The sequence below is a fragment of the Gossypium hirsutum genome, chromosome D01 (assembly GCF_007990345.1).
Source record: "Gossypium hirsutum isolate 1008001.06 chromosome D01, Gossypium_hirsutum_v2.1, whole genome shotgun sequence".
Classification (NCBI taxonomy): domain Eukaryota; kingdom Viridiplantae; phylum Streptophyta; class Magnoliopsida; order Malvales; family Malvaceae; genus Gossypium; species Gossypium hirsutum.
In genome coordinates, this window is record NC_053437.1 from 23,410,025 (window position 1) to 23,429,897 (window position 19,873).

The following is a 19,873-nucleotide window of genomic DNA, read 5'->3' on the forward strand; positions in this document are numbered from 1 at the left end:
TAAAGGGACCGATTGTGCAAAAAGACCAACGAACGAAAATGCGCAGATCCTGCCCTCGGGTCGGGTCACCGCGCGGGTCTCAGCTTTGAACGACGCCATTTTGAGATCATTGCATTGGCGTCAAACGGCGTCGTTTCCTATGATAGTTACAAGCTAAAAAAAACCTAAAACGATGACCCTCTTTCATTTGTTTTTTTTCTTTAAAAAAACCTAATAGAGAGTGTTCTTTAGCGCCGCTCAAAGAACCAGCCACCAGAGGCTCTTCAATCTCTCGACTCCGCGCCGTTTCATATCCCGATCAGTGGCTATTCCGAATCCTCTTGCGCGACTCCGATTGCGACGGAGAGAGCAGAAGGCCGGTCACTAGGTAAGTCTTCTTTCTCAAAACTTATTTTCTCTTTTATTTCTATGCTAGTAATGATCAAAAAACCCCCTTTCGTTATATCTATATGCATGCAACAAAAAAAACGACAAGATCACTTGCTAAGAAGAAAATACCGAGAGAAAAAACAAAAAAGGAACCACCTTTTGAGAAAAAAGGATCAATCGATCTTTAATCTCTGTTTTTTTTCATTTCAATATGTCTTTTTTGTATATTTGATGCAATATCTGAGTGGGTTTTCCCGTTTACAGTCTAATCTTGGCTTTCTTATAGCCTCATTTTTACAGAGGAAAAAGAAAATAAATAAAAGGAAAAAAAAATTCCGTCCTTGTCCTTCTGTCCTTTTCTTTTGCTCTCGTGAGTTTGTCGTGTTTGCAGGTACAACCAGCTGGAGTGTACGGAGATGCGCGTGTGGAGCGGCTCGGAGGTGTGGTACGTACAGTGGCGCACACACGAGAGCAGAGCCTGTGTTCGATTGCGGCGCAACACCTGCTAGGGTTTTCTGTTTGTGAGTTTTTTGCTTTGGGCTTCAATGTAATTAGGCTGAGGTATTTGGGCCATCATAATTGGGTTATTTTTGGACTGTTATTTTATTGTAATCTGGACATTTGGACATTTGGACTTTTAATTTTTGATTTGGTTTATTTATTTATTTTTTCTGAAATGTATGTGGGCCGGGCAAATTTGGGTTACTACAATATGCAATCTTAGAAGATATGATTTTGTAATCTTAGAGATTTAATTTGTAGGTACCCTTTAATCTTAGCTGTTGATGTAATTGATCTGTACCGTTGGATTTGGGGAGGCTCAACTATAAATAGAGGCCTCTCCCTTCATTGTAAGACTGGAGTTTGGAGCAATAATAATTCTTAAGAGCGTTCACTCAAATTTCTTCCTCTCTTGCGTTCTTATTTTCTGTGGCTTGTTCTTATTTTGTTCTTCGTTCATCTTCGTTTCTTTTTAAGTTGCTTCAATTTGAGTTGGATTTTGGTGGAGGAATTTCGTTGAATCTTCATATTGTGAGAGTTAGGCTGATTTAAGCGTTTTTTTAACCTTTTTTATTTATCCATTTAATTGTTTAATCATTAATTATTTTTTTACTTTTATTCGTTTATTTATCCATCAACTTTCTTATTTACATATTGTTCATTCATTTAACCATTCTTATCATTCTTTTATTTTCTTCCATTAATTATATACTTTATTTGTTTTTAATATTATGTCACACGTGTTGTTTATTTTTTAAAAACTCGTGTTATAAATCATCCATTTTAAACTGTTTGATTATTTGCTTTAATTTTTTTCCCATATATTATCAATTGCAAATTTTTTTATACTATCTATTTTATATACCATTTATTTTTAAGATGTTTTGTGTATAACTTATTCTAAATTCCTTATTACACAATATTTATTTTTAAACTCATTTATATATATTATTACTTTATATATTACCTATTTTCATTTTTTATATATTATTTATTCTAAACTTATACATATATTACCTACTTTTTATATATAATTTATTTATTGATTTGTATATTGTTGATTTCAAATTTCTTTTTCCCTTATTATTCATTTTCAAATTCATTATTTTTAAATTTGTTTACATTTTATTTTGCCTTATATATTTTTTTATTTTATACTCTTTGTTTTAAATTCATTGGTCTTTGATTATTGATGCTAATATTTAAATAATTGTCATTATGTGTTTTATAAATTGTTTATTTGTATTTTCATATTGCCTTTTTTATCAAAGTTTTTACGCATCGTTTTAATGTTGCGTCAATTTTTCCCAAATTTAAAAAAGAAAACTTTGAAAAATAAGGCAATATTCAGTACTTTGGAGCTTTGAGATAATCATGCTCTAACTTACTGGGTTTTGATTTTTTGATCCAAATAACTGAATATCCTTTTTAAACTTTAATACATGAGACAAACTTAGTTTCGAGGGTTAAAATATCGTATCATAACTTATTGGATGTGACATCTTATTACTTTGGGACAAGGAGGTCTTAACATCAAATTTGATTTATTCAGGTTTTTAAAGAGGATCGTATTTTAAAATCTTTTCAAATTTTCGACATTAGGACGTTAATTAATCAATTAGGTACCAATTTTTGGGAGTTACGAGGGTACTAATCCGTCCTTGTGCGTAACTGACTCCCGAGCCCGTTTTTTCAAATTTTGTAGACCAAAATCATTATTTTAATAAATCAAAATGTTTTATTAAAATGATTAATCTCAAGGTGACCCGATCACACCTCGAAAAAAGATTGGTGGCGACTCCATTTTCGTTTTAAAAGTCGACCCCGTTTTTCAAAATAAACATGGTTTCGACACTCATGAATGAGATATAGGTACCCATAATGTGAGTAATCGTCTATGAAAACTATAAAATATTGTTGACCATTCTGCTGTAGGGAATGACCCACAAATATCAGTATGAATTAATTCTAAGACGTCTGAATATCTGTTAGCACCCAATCTCTTGGTTTTGGTCTGCTTTCCCTTAATGCAATTGACATAGACATCAAAGTTTATGAAGTCAAGGGACTCTAAAATACCATTAGATGCAAGGCGTTCAACCTTACCTTTTGAGATATGACCTAAGCGCTTATGTCATAATGGTTCTGAATTTTCCTTATTTAATTTGCGTTTAATACCACGTGATTCCTCATGCAAGGTTTCATTATAGGATGCAACTATTTCTAGAAAATAAAGGTTGTCATGAGTATTTAAATAACCAGCTCCAACAATATTCAAATTTAAAGGCAAACTAAACTAATTGTTTCCGAATGAACAACAATATCAAAATTTGTCCAACGAAGAAATAGAAACTAAATTCCGTCTAAAAGACGGTACAATAGAAGTGCCTTTTAAATCCAAATAAAAACCAGTTCTTAATAACAACCTAAAATGCCTAATTGCTTCCACTTTTACCGATTTTCCATTGCCCACGAAGATGTGTCTTTCACCATCACTTAGCTTTCAGTAGCTCAGGAAACCTTGAATAGGAACACTTATGTGAGTGGTAGCACCAGAATCTATCCACCAAGTGTTTCTAGGTACTGAAGCTAAATTAACCTTAAAATAGATCAAATTAAGAATTATACCTTTCTTTGTACGTCAGGTGTGATATTTGGCACATTATTTCTTCACGTGTGCAGACTTGTTACAAAAGAAACAACTCTCTGTAGCCTATTGTTGTTTATTTTGAGTTGGACCATTAGTAGCTTCATTCTGATATTTTCTGTTCTTTCCCTTATCTTTAAAGGTTTTGGCCAAATGAGCACTATAATAGCTCATTTTTCTACGGCGCTAGAAACAATGGTTTTAGGGCTACAATTCCGACGAGTGAGTTTGTAAATAGTATTTATTAATATTTACAAGTTGATTATAGTGTTTTATTAGAATTATCAATTGGTAAGTTTTGTTAATTGGACAATTAATTAAAATAAATTGGTTTTGGAAAATGAGGTGTCGGGACCTCGTTTCTGTAAACCGAGCCCATATATGTTATTATTAAATATTTATGGAGTTGTTATATAGGTAATTGAAATTTGGTCCAGAAATTTTGGTGATTTGATAGTTAATTAAAGAAAAAAGACTAAATTGTAAAAGTTAATCGATATTGATTTTTTTTAATTAAATGACTTAAATAGTAAAAGTGGAAGGTTTTATGTTGTAATTAGACCATAATTAAACATGGGACGGTTAGTGGACATTTTGGTTTTATTTTATACATTATTAAAGTTAAAATAAAAATAAAAATAAAAATAAAAATGAAAATGAAAATGAAAATGAAAACAAACACAAAAACATGAAATTAACTTATCATCTTTTTCATTTGGTGTTTCATCATCGAAACCAACCTTCAAAACCACCATTGTTAAGCTTCTTTAAGTTCATCCAACAAAACTCTTTGCATGTAAGTTGATTTCAATTTCGTTTTTAGTAATTTTTATATTTTTGAAATCGTTGTAGGTTAATCTAGCTAACTTAGGGACTAATTTGTAAAATTGTAATTTTTCATTGATGCTTTTTAAGTGTTTATGAAGCTGAATGAAAGATTTCTAAGTTTGGTTGTCAAATAGGACTATTTTGTAAAATGAATTTGGTTAGTTTCAAGTCTAGAGACTAAATTGATAAAATAAAAAATTAGCATGAAATTATTGTGAAATTTCAATAATTATGGGTTGTAGATGAATAAGTGAAAACTCGACTAGCATGATTTTGGGCTTAATTGTGATAATTGTGTAAGTTTCGAGTTTAGGAACTAAATTAAATAAAAGGTAAAAAATTAGGGTAAAAGTGTAAAATATTGATAAAGGGTCAAATACATGAATTTAAATATTTTAATGTATTTTAATTGGTTAATTGAGCTAAATTATTTTATATAGATCAAGAAACGGATCAATCGGTTGATAATCGTGGGAAAGGAAAAGTTGTTGAGTAATCCTCGTCGAGGTGTTGGTAGCTACTGCATTTAAGTAAGTTCGTATTAGATTAAGGTGTACAAGTTGAACATATTATTCTATAGAATGTTTGTAAGTTTGTAATCAAGTTGAACATGATTGTAAGTTTGTAATCAAGTTGAACATGATATATGATTATAATCATGAAAAGATTAAGGTGTACAAGTTAAGGTTCGTGTGAAATCAATGAATAGCTAGGATACAAATGACATGTCATTGGGGTGTACTATGTACTGGTGATTACAGATTACAGTTTCTAGATACTATGTACCAATGTTACAGTTTCCAGGCACTCTGTGCCAGTAATATATTTCCAGGTACTATGTACTGGTGGTGGATACCATACCGATAGCTGGAATCTAGCATTTGTTACAGATTCTCGTCAGCTTGTGTGAGCAGCATCATGTAAATGTTAATGTCCTGACAATCAACTTGTGTGAGCATTATTTCACGCGTATCCAAAGTTAATTTGCTATAATTCTCCGGAAAAAACAGTTAATGAAATGTTTAGAAATGGATCTCATGGCATGAACAGTTGTATACTTATGTTGTAGTGAATTGGCATATGAAATGTGTAACTTGGGATCTTACTATGTTATATGTACATGTTTAACCATATGGTATGATAGGGAATGTGAAACAAGACATGGAATTCTAGTTATGTTAGGTTCGAATTGTATGATTTAAATAATATGTATGCGATGCTTTAACATATGAATTTATTAAGCTTCATATAAACTTATCTTGTTTCATTTTCTTCCTTGTAGATTATCGGATTTGTGTTGTCAATTTAATCATATATATATATATATGAATTAAGCATGCATCTCATATGTTGAATCAATCAAAACATATATATATTATGTATATAACCGAAACATATATATGAATTAAGCATACATCTCATTCATTGAATCAATCAAAACATGCATATATTATATATTTATATATAATTGAAACATATATAAATTAAGCATGCATCTAATAGATTGAATCAATCAAAAACGTTGCATATATTATATATTTATTATAATCAAAACATGAATAAATTTTTATACTGTCAACCTAATATTATTATTATTATTAAACTAAATGCCAAGAATATGTATAGAATTTGCAAATAGAAATTGTAACACAGGACCGATGTACGAATTTGAAACTAAATCCTTGAATTCGGCACAAATATTGTAAACTCTAAAATTTTTAATATAAATTCAAGATAATTAAGATTTAAATTTTTTTAATATAAACCTCAATATATATTCGAAATATTAAACTCATGAAATTTTATGAATGAATCATTAAAAAAAAAGTTTAATTAATTCTCAATAATTTGACATGACGAGACTTAGATGCCACTTGTTAGAATAGTTAAGATCTTGATACAAAATTTAATAAATTAGGATTTGTCATGTAAAATCATCATGAATAAATCATGAATAAAACTAAATGTAAAAAATACCTGAATCCATCGATTCATTGAAATTTTTGGATCTTAACGGTTTTTATCTTCCAAATTAGAACACAAGAAATTCAGAGAAAATTTGCTCTTTTTTCTAAAAATGGGATATTAGAAAAGTTATCTTGTGTGTATATAACTTTTACACATTAACCCTAATTTTTAATCAACCCATCATTAATTAAAAATTAATTACTAGAGTATCTACACATATTTGGCCCGTACTTTATTTAATAATTAAAATCTAATAAACCTTAACTAAATTAGATCACTTTTAATTCAGACCAACTTATTATGATAGTAAATAATAACATGTAATTATGCTTATTATATATGCGATGCCCATATTTTTCCAACTTTTAGAATGCTGAAAGCATGTAAAAATTTTCGAGAAATTGTTTGATACGTTTGCATAAATATTTATTGAATTTATTTGAACATATGTATTACTATAGAAGTATTATTCAATTTGTTATGGTTATTATTGAAACTTGTGAAAAGATCCAAATATATTTTCTTAAATTTTTTTTACTCATGACATTCAGAAAAACAGTGATATAAACAATTTAACAAATTTGTTAAAGTGATATTTTAAAAAGCTAGTATTAAAGATTAAATATGTAGAATATAAGATATTATGTAATGTTGTCATGAGGAGAGTAAATAGGTGTTGTACTCTCTTTTTCTATTGATAGTGGTTTTGTCCAGTTCAATTTTATCTTAGTAACCTTTTAATCTATTTTATTATTATAAAGCCAATATGTATTAGGATAAAACTTTAATAAGGATTAATAATACAATTTTATATTATTTATATTTTCATCTCTATAAATATAGATTTATATCTTTATCTTGTATAATATATTAAACCGTAAATATCGCCCACCAAACAAGAACTAAAGTCAGAAGAAAGGAGTGTGTTCCATCAACTAATCAGAACTCCAAGTTATAGTTAAATCCTATTTTTCCTCACGTTCTTTTTCCTGTTTTTCCCCCAATCCCAAATGCTTGAATTGACCCGTCGTTGTTTGATTTTCATACCAACTCAACTCACCCCTTTTGTCAACGAGAGGCAATACCTAATCAAACCAAACGCCTCCTTTACCCTTTTTTTAGAAAAGGAAAACCCATTCAAGCTCACGCTCTATTTCTCCCTTTAATTTGGGTTTTTGGGTTTTAATCTTTTAGGGGGGGGGGGTTTAGATCGTGTGCTTTTTTTCAGTTTCTCAAAAACCATGGCGATTTCTTCGACTTTTTCCGCTGCTAAATTGGATAGTTTGTTGATGAATTATTGTTCATCGTCTTCGGCTTCTTTTTCTGGGGCTTATTTTCAGTATCAACAACAAAAGAAGGTCTTTCCCAGGCCTAATCATGGAAATAAAGGTATGGTTTCGAGGAATGGGGGAGTTAGATGTGAAGCTGCTGAATTCAACGCCGCTTTGGGACCCCAAAAAATCGATCTTTCTAAGGCTTCTGCACTGTCAGCTCTTCAACAACTCAAGACATCTGCAGCTGACAGTACGTTTATCTTCAATTGTTATTTGATCCGTTTGTTGTTTAATTTGATTTCACTGAAAAGTTTCAAAATTTTTTTATGAGTCAGACATGTTTGACTTGTTAATTAATTTTTAGATATTAGAGCAATAATTTACAAGGAACGTCTAGTTAATTGAGATTAAGAAACGCCTCCAAAATAAATCATTAGATTCTTGTATTTGGTGTATTTATATGGTTTTATGGAGGAAAAAAAAGAGTCAACCTTTTGAGCTATGCCTCGAATGTAGAGCCTAATCCTTACTTAATATGTACATTTGAATTGGATGCTAGTTCCATTAGCTTTGGTTTTGAAGATTAGGAAGGAAAGTGTCTCCATGAACATGGCTAATTGGCATCATTTTATGCCTTTAATGTCTGAGAACTACTAGATTTTAAGCAACCAACAGTTACAAATGATGTCCATCTTATGTATAGAATTCAAAATATTTAAGGCATTCTATGAATTTTAGTCAAAATTACGATGGATAATCCTTTTTGCAAAAGCATACATGCCATTGGATAATTTCCTTTTTATGACTATTTTACCGAAAATCTTGCGTTCGGCCCATGCCAGGATATACCAAGGAAAGGAGCAACATTGTTGTCATAGGGCTCAGTGTTCACACTGCACCCGTGGAGATGCGTGAGAAACTCGCCATCCCAGAAGCAGAAATGCCACGAGCCATCGGAGAGTTATGTGGTTTGAATCATATAGAAGAGGCTGCTGTTCTTAGCACCTGCAACAGGATGGAAATATATGTTGTGGCTCTTTCCCAACATCGTGGAGTCAAAGAAGTTACGGAATGGATGTCAAAGGTACATTACTCGTTGTCCTTTGTAGTTTTGTCGTATTTACCTAAGTTAGTTTCATTAATCAATTTTATGTGAAAATTTCAAGGCAGAAGTTTTAGCTAATTACAATTTGGTTTGCAGACTAGTGGCATCCCAGTCTCAAAGATTTATGAGCATCGATTTTTGTTGTACAACAAGGATGCTACCCAGCACCTCTTTGAAGTATCGGCTGGTCTTGATTCTCTTGTTCTTGGAGAGGGTCAAATTCTTGCACAAGTTAGACAAGTTGTCAAAGCTGGAGAAGGTGTTCTTGGCTTCGGAAGGAACATTAGTGGGTTGTTCAAGCATGCAATTACTGTGGGGAAGCGTGTTAGAACCGAGACTAATATTGCTGCAGGAGCTGTTTCTGTGAGCTCCGCTGCTGTTGAACTGGCTTCATGAAGCTTCCTGAATCATCACACACTACTGCTCGAATGTTGGTTGTTGGAGCTGGAAAGATGGGAAAGCTTGTGATCAAACACTTGGTGGCAAAAGGTTGCACCAAGATGGTTGTTGTTAACCGAAGTGAAGAGAAAGTTGCAGCAATTCGTGAAGAGATGAAAGGTGTTGAGATTATCTACAGACCCTTTACGGACATGCTTGCTTGTTCAGCCGAAGCTGATGTGATCTTCACTAGTACAGCATCTGAAACGCCTCTGTTTTTGAAAGAGCATGTGAAGGATCTTCCCCCAGTTAGTTCTGAAGTCGGTGGTCTGAGGCTCTTCATCGATATCTCTGTTCCACGAAACGTGGGATCCTGTGTCACAGATGTTGAAGGTGCACAAGTATACAATGTTGATGACCTGAAGGAGGTTGTAGCTGCTAATAAAGAGGACCGGCTTCGAAAAGCAATGGAAGCTCAGGCCATTATTACCGAGGAATTGAAACAGTTTGAAGCATGGAGGGATTCACTGGAAACTGTTCCTACAATAAAGAAGTTGAGAGCATATGCCGATAGAATTAGACTTGCAGAGTTAGAGAAATGCTTATCAAAGATGGGTGAAGATATCCCAAAGAAAACAAGGAAGGCAGTCGACGATCTCAGCCGTGGTATCGTCAATAAACTTCTCCACGGTCCAATGCAGCACCTGAGATGTGATGGTAATGATGGTCGAACCCTTAACGAGGCCCTTGAGAACATGAATGCGCTTAACAGAATGTTTGGGCTGGAGTCAGATTTGTCACTTGTTGAACAGAAAATTAGAGCCAAGGTAGAACAAAGCCAAAAGTAGGAATTGAATACAGAATCTCTCACCCTACAATCAACTACACTTCCTTGCAATCGAATAAGTGGTCAGTTGTAACGTAGTAGCTAATCAATTTGAGGTCCTTGTGGGGGCATCTTTCAATTCATTAATTGGTGTAAAACACCATTGCTTGACTCTGATTTGGCTTCACCATTTCTACAATGGTTTTTTAGAGGTCTTTCGGCTATGTAGATTGCAGCATGAGGTAAGCTTGAACCCTGTATGGGTTCATCAGTAGAATTTTATTGATATCAAGGGGAACAATATTAATCATTGTAATTAATTTACTACTTATTTTATAGTGCTGGAATTTTCTGCAAATGTATATGTTGCGTTTTTAAAAAAAAAAAAATTGGTTGTGAAAGTAAATTCAGTTATTCATTCAAATACGAAGTTCTTTATGGAATCCATGCCTATACTTGACCTTGTTTATTTACTTCAAGAGCTTCTTTGTCATGTTGGATACTATTGGTAAAATTACCATGAAGGCACTTTTACTAGGGGTCAAAGTGTATTTTGTCCTTTTTACTCAAAAAAGTTGACAAATTAGCCTTTATATCTTAAATTAAAGAGCAAATTAATTATTTGTTAAAAATGTCATCAATTTTACTGTTAAAAGCTAGCCTTTGTATGTCAGAATGAGATATACATGGTATGTTACGTGTAATTATTAAGTTATTTTATTCGTCATGCTAGTTTTTAACAGTATAAATAAATGAAATTTTTAATGGAAAGGATCAATTTGCTCTTTGATTTAACATATAAGGATTCATTTACTTATTTTTTAATAAAGTTAGTCATGCCATCTTTTAAGAGTATAAATCGATAAAAAGAGCAGTTTATTTTTTGATTTAACATATAAGGATTAATTTGCTTATTTTTTTTATTAAAGTCAAGTTTTTAAGAGTATAAATGGATGAAATTTTTAACCGAAAAGACTAGGTTACTCTTTGTTTTAACATATAAGGATTAATTTACTTATTTTTTAATAAAGGAGACAAAATACAATCTCACTCCTTATAAAGAAACCTCCCTTACGCTTTTGTTGATAATATTTCCACATACTTGGAAATTATTTGCTTCCGATTTTATATCTTAGTTGAGATTAAGATTGTAGTTGAACCGAGCTCAAATTAATCCATTAGATGCTCAACTCAAAGCTTAGTTGGAGTTTAATTTGAAAAAACAGTTAAATTGCTGAAACATTCTTGACTACGTAAAACATAAGCTTCAATTTCATGTTGAACTTCAAACTGAATTAGGATTTTTTTCTATTAACTAAAAAATATATTTATTTTGCAAGTGAAATTGGAGTAGGCTGCGAACAGGCTGCCCGCAATTCGTAAAGATGATCCCAAAGTAGACGACTTAATAATAATTTAGAATGCCATTAGAATAGGTACTTACTGTGTTAGGCTGCTGTAAAAAGGAAAAGTTGAAAACAATAATTTTAAGCTTTGATAAACTGGAATTGGAGTGCCTGGGAAGTATCTCAGCACCTTCCTTCCTCTTGCTTTTCCATTAGATTAGTCATCATTTGGTGTCATATCAAAAGGGTTTTCACCGGTAGTCAGAGAAGACAACCTGATTTATTCAACCATTTGGTGGTAATAAAAACAACAGTAAATTTTAACCCTTTAATAATTACATCTCTTTTATATAGTTTCATAGCATTTTTGTTGGCTTCAGACAGAATTGGTTGCAGGATCCCAAAAAATCTGCTCACATTCACCTCAATCTTCTCCATTTTTGGATCTTTTCTCTCCAATTTGTGAATATAAAATAGGGATACATGTTCAATTTTGTTTTTCAATATGTTTGAAGAGTAATACCAACTTTCTATATTTTTGTTCCTGCTTTGTCAACAATGGTGTGGTAACCTTTTGTTCCATGCTTTAAATCTTTTGATTGGGAAAAAAACAAACCCCTAAGATTCCTTCCTTTGTCCATAGCTTGCAAATGGAACCAGTGAGATAAAAAGCCAAAAAGGTAACCCCAATAATAGAGAATGGATAAAATAAAAATAAAAATAAAAATAGACTTTTTCTTTATTTAAAAAATGAGATCCTTTTTATTAAAAATTCCACCTATTTTTACTGTTAAAAATTGATCTACTGTTAAAAATTGATCGTGGCTAAGAGAATAACTAAATAGTTACATGTGGAGATAGTACCTCGTGTAACTCATTTTGATGTGTAGGACCAGTTTTTAACAATAAAAATAAATGAAAAAATAATTAAAACAGGAGGATCGATTTACTTTTTGATCTAATGTATATGAATTAATTTACCCATTTCTTTGAATAGAGGGAGCAAAATACAATAGGAAAAAATAATTAAAATATAAATATTAAATTCAGATGTTTATGTTTAATTTTTTTGGTATCTAAAAAGATATTTAACATGAATACCTCAAAAAAAGAAAAAAAAAGAAACATACTATTTCTTGCTGAAATGATTACAAAAGGATTTTCTGAAGGCAACTTCACTGAATGGTTTTATGGAAGAAAATGAGAAATTCAGCAGAAAGTTGTTTAGTATTGTTCCTAAACACATCTTCCACCATAGCCAGCATTTCTAAATAATGCCTTCTTTATATCTTCACACCTCATTAATGTTGTCTGTTCCAGATCCTGAAATAAATATCAAAATATATGCAATGATTAAAAACGAAATTAAAACCAAAAACCCAAACAATTTTGTTACCTCAGAGCAAGAAGCATGCATTGCAAAATCATTGAAACAACTAATGACACATTGTTGAATCTCAAGCCCCGATGCTTCCATTGTTGATACGGTTGATAACAACAATCCTGGATCCCCTCTGCAACAAATCTCAATCCTTGTATCCCCATTTCTTCTTTCAACCTCAAACTGCAACAAAACATGTTTTGAAAATCACTTTTCAAACCAAATACACTTTTTTGATGACAATGGTAAACTTTTCAAAAGCTCTTTTTCATAGCATTTTTCAAAAACAATCTTAATAATAGGTTGCATAAGAGTTTTCCAATATTACCTTGGGTGTATTTCTCACTATCATTTCATTTGGTTTTTCACCCTTGAAAATATGATCCATGTTTGAACCTGCTTCAACTTCTTGCTGCAAACTTTTGATCCTCTCCAAGAGTTCGTTGGTATAATCTATGGTATCTCCAAGTATGGATGTACGGTCCATCTGTTGAAGAGACAAAAAATGGGAAATAAAACCAGTAATAAGAGGCTTGAAATCTGAATTTTTGCAGTAAATTACCTTGCTTATCTTAGGCACAATGGATCTTAACATCAAAAGGCGATCGTTTAGCCTTTTTCGTCTCCTTCTTTCAGCCATCAGATTCTTTGAAGGCTGCCTTTCCAACTTTTTAGCTGGATTGTCAGGGTGAGGTGATTGAACAGGCTCGGTTTTGCAAGTAGCTTTAACATCCAACTTGTGAAGTTGATGTACAAGGAATCTGGATTCTTGGTCATCATGTTGTTGTTGGAGTGGGAATGAGGGTGTATCAAATGTGTTGCTTTGTGAAGAGAATTCATCAACAAAGGGACAGTAGATTGGATTGAAGTTGTAAGTATAATCTTGGTGAAATGGCAATGGAAGAAAGGTAGATGAAGGTTTGTGATCATCAAAGTTCCAGGTGCCATTAGAGAAAATCCCACTCATTTCTGTTGGATTTGTGTCCCAATTCTCTCCTCTCACATCTAATAATTCTTCGAACAAACCTTCTTCATTGATCTCCATCTCTTTGCTTTGTGTAGGGAATGCTATTATTAGGCGATGCCTTGAGAGAATGAAAGTCTCACCATTATTATTAAAGTGGGAAAATAAAATACTATATATTCATATAGTATGAAACCATGTTACATGTAATTAGCCCTCGCAGGCCTGGAATCTGCTTTTCTCATTTGAGGGGTGATCTTGTCTTTTTCTTACCGCCATAAATCCATCTCATCAAAAATATTAAGATATGATTTCAATTAGTTATGAAAATGATTTATATAAAGATTTCTACAAAACTAAATTAGGATTTTCCCTCACAGTTGACAGGTTTGATCATTAATAGTAGACACTAGAAGATGTCACGTGAAAGAATACTAACATAGTTAGCCAAAATTTTTAAAAAATATATAATTTTTTTAAATAATAAAAATATATACCTTCAAAATGAATCTAGACAATTGGTTATCTAAGTTCATTTGAATCTAAAACAATAGGTGAAGAACTATAATTTTTTAAATTATAAAAAAATATTAATAATTACTAAATAAAATATTATAAAACTAAAATAAAGAAAGAAATTAAAAAAATATTAATAATTTATAAAAATTAATAAAATGCACATATAAAATAAACGTTGTGCAAATTATAAAAAAAATTATAGATGATAGAAAATATTAATAATTATTAAAAAAAATCTTTATTTCAAACACCAACAAATCTGGAAGACTCCCTTTTATGCCCCAAAATACAAATTGATAAATACATATAAACACAATATTAAAAAATTATATACAAAAATGAGAATGGTTATGTGGGTGAAAAAAAACTAATTAATGAGGATTAAAACAATTTGAGACTATATTGCTTTAGCTAATAATTTCACATTTCTTGAAACAGCCAAAGAAAAATCTGGGATTAAAAATCATGGAAATGTTTGATGAAAGTTGAAGGAATTTATATCGCAATTAAAGGTTAATTTATGTCTCATAATTATTGTACCATCACCTTCTTTTTATAAAATATTCAGGGACTTACTTTTTTTTAATAATAAAAATTAATTATAATTGATGGTAAATTCTTTAAAAATTACCCTAATGAGATATGACATTACCAATGACGTTTGCTAGCAAACATGGGATAATTTTGACATTTTTTAAAAGTTTTGTGGGTTTGTTTACTTTTCTTATATGTCACATTTGGATATTATTATTTGATGTGCTGGAAATCATGTTTGAAAATAATATATAATAAATCATAAAATATGTACAATATTAAAAACATAACAAAAATAGATTAAATTGTGTTATTAGAACGAAATTTAAACTCATAAACACATCATATTAAGAATATTAATTGACTGCAATTATTCATCATGCTGCTGTTATCAATCTTGAGTTAACTCATAACACCAACTCAGTTAACATTTTTATTAATAACAAACTCTGCCACACGTTTGTGGATGTGGAAACCACAAATTCATTTTTAATGAAATGTATGATTTGAAATTAATTAATTAATAACATATACAACCGATTGAGGTAATCAATTGTACATATTAAAAATAAAAAATGTTTAAAATGAGGCTTTGGTTGAGTGATCATTTTGAGGTTTTACTAATTCAATTGGCATAGGTTCAAATCTTATCATATGCATATTTTTATTGGTTTTTGTCAAATGAAAAAACTAAAGTACCCTCAAATAATATAACTTATTTTAATTATAAAATGGTTTTTTTCGTAATTGGATCAATAAAACCTTAAATTTACCACTCAACCAAAGTTTTATTTTGATTTTTTTTATGTATATTTCATGTGTAATTATTGTTAGTTAGTGTCAAGCCATAGTGGTTTCCACACACATACATGTATGATAAGATTTCTAGTATTAAAATAAAAATATATAAAAGATACAAAACTTTAGTTGAGTGGTAAATTAAAGATTTTACTAATGCATTTGACGTGGGTTCAAAATCTCATGTGCGTATTTTTTATTGATTCTTTTAAAGCAAAAAGACTAAAATATGCTTGAACAATAGAACTCATTTTAAATGCAAAAAGATATTTTTGTACATTCCCTAACTAAGCTGGTGTTCGGTTGACTCGTAACACCTACTTAGTTAGGAGCTTAATTAATAGCATAGATATATACAATCGATGAAAATAATAAAATCGAAATATATACAAGTTTTAAAAAAAGGTCAAATTTTGTTATTAAATCCTATACTTTGTGTAAGTTGTGGATTTCTGTACTTTTTCAAAATGATATATGTTACAAATGGATATGAAAATTATAATACCTCAAAATACTAATAATTGTTGAAGTAAAAAAGAAAGAAAGAAAAGAAAACAGTAGGAGTTGCAAGCCAAGCTTTGTCATTAACGTGGGCGGGAAGGGAAGATAAAATTTTGTATTTTGGAGTATTTTTATTTAGGTCCCTTAATTTTAAGATTTGATTTAAATATTTTTTTATTTAGTCTTTGTTTTCAATATTTTTTAAATATAGTTTACATATTTTAAATTATTAATTCCTTGGTATATATTTGGTTAAAATTTAAGTTGTTGTCTTTTAATATATTAATTATACAATAATTCTTTAAAAAAATCAATTGTACAATAATTGATAATTAAATTTCTATAAGTAAAATTTATAAGTATGTTTATGAAATTAAAAATACATTTTCTTTTTAAGGAAGTGGAGTTTTTAAACTCGATAAGAAAGATTACAAAATTAATAAATGTATGATGAAAATATAATAAAATATTAAAAAACATATAATAATTTTTTAAAATGACTTATAAGAAAAAATTTATCAATACTAACTTTCTTTAATACCAATGTTTTTAAATACAAAAAAAAAAGGAAAAAAAAGAAGAAGAAGCAAGGAATAATAATAAGATTTTGCTTGTAGTCAAAAAGGACTTGTAATAGTGGCACGTGTATCATATGCCCACGTTTAACTAACTGATCGGTATGGGATCTCCCTACAACGAAACACACTTACCTAACAGTCTACTCAATCCTACTCCATTATTCACGCATCTTCTAACATCCACCCTAAACAATAATTTTCTTTTAATTTTTAAAAAATATATTTATATTGTTTTATTTTAATATTTAATAAATTTATATATTTTTTATTTATTGAAATTTTCTATATACTCATCTTAACATTATTTTAATATTTATATTAGAATAGTATGATATATTTAGTATAGGTTTATTTTTTTAATGTGTTCTAAATTACATAATATATAGAAATAACATAATATAAAGTATTTTAAACTTAAAATGGGTCGGGTTGGGTTGAGCTCGAGCCTTAAATGTTTAAGATCGAACCTAGCCCATAGTTTAAACGGGCTTAATTTTTTCTAAACCCATTTTTCGGGCCTAATATTTTTGCCCAAATCCTCTCAAATTTTGGTCAAGCTTTCGGCTCTAGGCAGGTAGCCCAACCCATGAATATGTCTAAACATAACAGCATGCATGAAAATTCACACGTACTTCATGTTAATTTTTAATTTTTCTGATATATTTTTATAATTATTAAATTATTTATTAACGTGACATATAAGATAAATAATGAATGTTTGCATAAAGCACACATAAACTGTCATGAGGATTGTCATGTCAATATTGTTAAAAAAAATAATGTTTTAGTCAGTATTTCTATTAAAAACGATTTGACTTTTTTTGAAAGGTTAATTATCAAATTTAGTTAAAAAAAGAGTGCCAAAGTGATAAAATATGTAAATGTTGAGAGTTAAATTTATCATTATATTTAAAAATACCAGCCTTTTAGTTTTTTTTAGTTTAATTAAATTAACTAATTAAATAAAGCTTTTATAGTAATAGAAAAAAAAGTTTAGCTATTATGAAAAAAATAAAAGAGAGTAAAATTATAAGAAATAGGAGAGCAAAAAAGAACATATTTTCATTAATCAACGGGAATGTTTATAAAGCTTCTCCAAAGACTAGATTTATAGACGTAAGAAGTATACATGATTTAAAATTCTACTTCTAATGCATATTAGAGTCCTAAGTACATCAAACTTATCTTGATCTTGATGGACATCCACTTAATGATAACATATTCATAACATTTCCCCTTATATGTCCATTGGTAGATAATATGCATCGTTAAAGCTTTATTAAAATAAAAATGCTATGGGAAAAAAATAGTGAAAGAAAATTAGTACACATATATATAATATGCATAATATGTTGCCTCATTAAAAACCTTACCAAGAAAACCCAATGAGACAAAACCTTAGTTAAGGGAAAAATAGTACAACACATATTTATTCCCGCTCATAACAACATCAAATGATATCACATATTCTTTGTATTAAAATTTTGAATACTAACTTTTGAAATAATAGCTTGAACTGATATGCTAAACATTTATATCATCATTCTTCTGAATGTCATGAGTGAAGAACTTTGGGGGAAATATATTGAACAATTTCTCGAAATTTTTTTATATGTTTCCGACATTCTAAATCCTTCAAGGATTTTAATATAAACTTTACTATATGTCAATTTTTTAATGAACTGACAGACTAATGAGATATCTAAGGTTTATTGCATCCACCACAAAAGAATATTATATTTTCTCATGATCAATGTCAGGACTTAGTGAAAAAAATTCACTTTTCTTATTTCATTTTTGCAAAACTTACTCATTTGTACCCCACCGGCTTTATACCTTTAGATGTTTGGATTGATGGTCTAAAAGCTTCTCGAATTCAATTCTACTTGAATTGCGTCTTTTTATTCTAAGTTTATATTTCTCAACAAATTTATTCAAGATCCTCATTTTCTTTCATTATCTAAATAATAATATTGCATGCAAATTCGTTGTCTTAATAACATTTTATTTTTCACAGTTTCATATTTTCTCGTATTGACATAACTTATCGAGATCTCTTTATTTTCACTATTTTCTTCTTCAATTTCAAGTACCTGAATCTCTTTTGGAGTTTTAATAATTAGTTATGTCTTAGGTTTCTCCAGGAGCACTACCTTCACAATATGATCATTTAGATTATTATTTTCTTTTTACAAGAATTTTCATCTTTGAAACCAATTGAACTACCATACCTCAGGCATGCATTACGTTTAATTAGGCTAACAAGTTATCCTACTAGGGCTTCAATTCAAATAAAAACATTAGCTAGTATATAGCACTTGGTTTAGCTACTAATTGGAGGCATTTAATAATTAATTTTGCTAAGTCATTTATATGTATAAACAACACACTTTTGCGATAGTTACTCGCATCTACAATCTAACTTACAATAATCATTGAAAGCTTAAGTAATGAAGTCACCAACATAGCAAGAATTGTCTCAATTGTATAATCTGAAAATTTTGTTCGTAAACAAATCATTAAACAAGTAATCTCACAAACTATGTATTGCAAGTTGATAACTCACATGTGATTAACTTGTAGATGCATCTATCAAAATTATATAATAAAATATCCAACAATCCAATTGTTGGATTGAGAAATTATGTTTGTAGAAAGCATATTAGGAAAAAATAAGGATACTTAACAGGATGTCTTTTTTCGTTGGAGGTAACACTCTATTGGTAATTTCATTTATTAAGTATATGCAAGGTTTAGTTTTATACTACCATGTACATATATTTTACCGATTAGCTTTAACCTTTTTGTCATATTTTCAAATTCATTATTATGATTATTTTTCTAGAGTATACAATAAGAAAGTTGTTTAGTCTAAATTTCTCCATTGCATTAGTGTTTGCGGGAATAATTACGTAAGGAAGTTGCTATCAAAGAGCAAAGGTTTCCAACTAGGAATAGAATTAGATATGAATGTTAATATGGATATGGCTTATGATGTGTTAACTAAAGGGCATGGAGTGGTATTTCCACATGCCAACGACACAACTCGACCCACAAACCTTTTTCGAGAGGCAAAGTTATGGTTGTAGTTCAGTAGTCATCATCTTTTACAGTCAAAGCAACATAGTGAGTATAAATTTCAAGTTTATCTACTACTCTTTTGTATTTTGGTAGGACATAATATAGACATTAGAAGGTTACCGAACCAGCAAATACATTATTATGTGAAGCCTACACATACATTTTGGTTTCCTTGTTTAATTATCGAGTTGTGTTTTCAAACCAGAGTCACATTATGGTTGAATGAATCTATGACGCATCCTAGAAATCTGATTGACAAGCATATTGTTGGTAAT

At 30.0% G+C, this 19,873-nt stretch overlaps 2 protein-coding genes across 2 annotated transcripts; one reads left to right on the plus strand and one right to left on the minus strand.

Annotated features, from left to right (window-relative positions):
- Positions 1 to 7,177: 7,177 nt before the first annotated feature.
- LOC107922393 (glutamyl-tRNA reductase 1, chloroplastic) lies at positions 7,178 to 10,254 on the plus strand. Its single transcript, XM_041086575.1, is given in 4 exon segments — positions 7,178 to 7,837; positions 8,430 to 8,671; positions 8,789 to 9,080; positions 9,083 to 10,254. Coding segments are annotated over 4 exon segments (1,653 nt in total). The 5' UTR covers positions 7,178 to 7,554; the 3' UTR covers positions 9,919 to 10,254.
- Positions 10,255 to 12,353: 2,099 nt separating this feature from the next.
- Positions 12,354 to 13,842, minus strand: LOC107921665 (transcription factor bHLH93). Its single transcript, XM_016851492.2, has 4 exons — positions 13,186 to 13,842; positions 12,952 to 13,110; positions 12,639 to 12,806; positions 12,354 to 12,565 (listed from the first exon to the last, which is right to left on the minus strand). Exons 1-4 carry the CDS (start codon positions 13,666 to 13,668, stop codon positions 12,479 to 12,481), a joined length of 897 nt encoding a protein of 298 aa, XP_016706981.2. The 5' UTR covers positions 13,669 to 13,842; the 3' UTR covers positions 12,354 to 12,478.
- Positions 13,843 to 19,873: the final 6,031 nt, after the last annotated feature.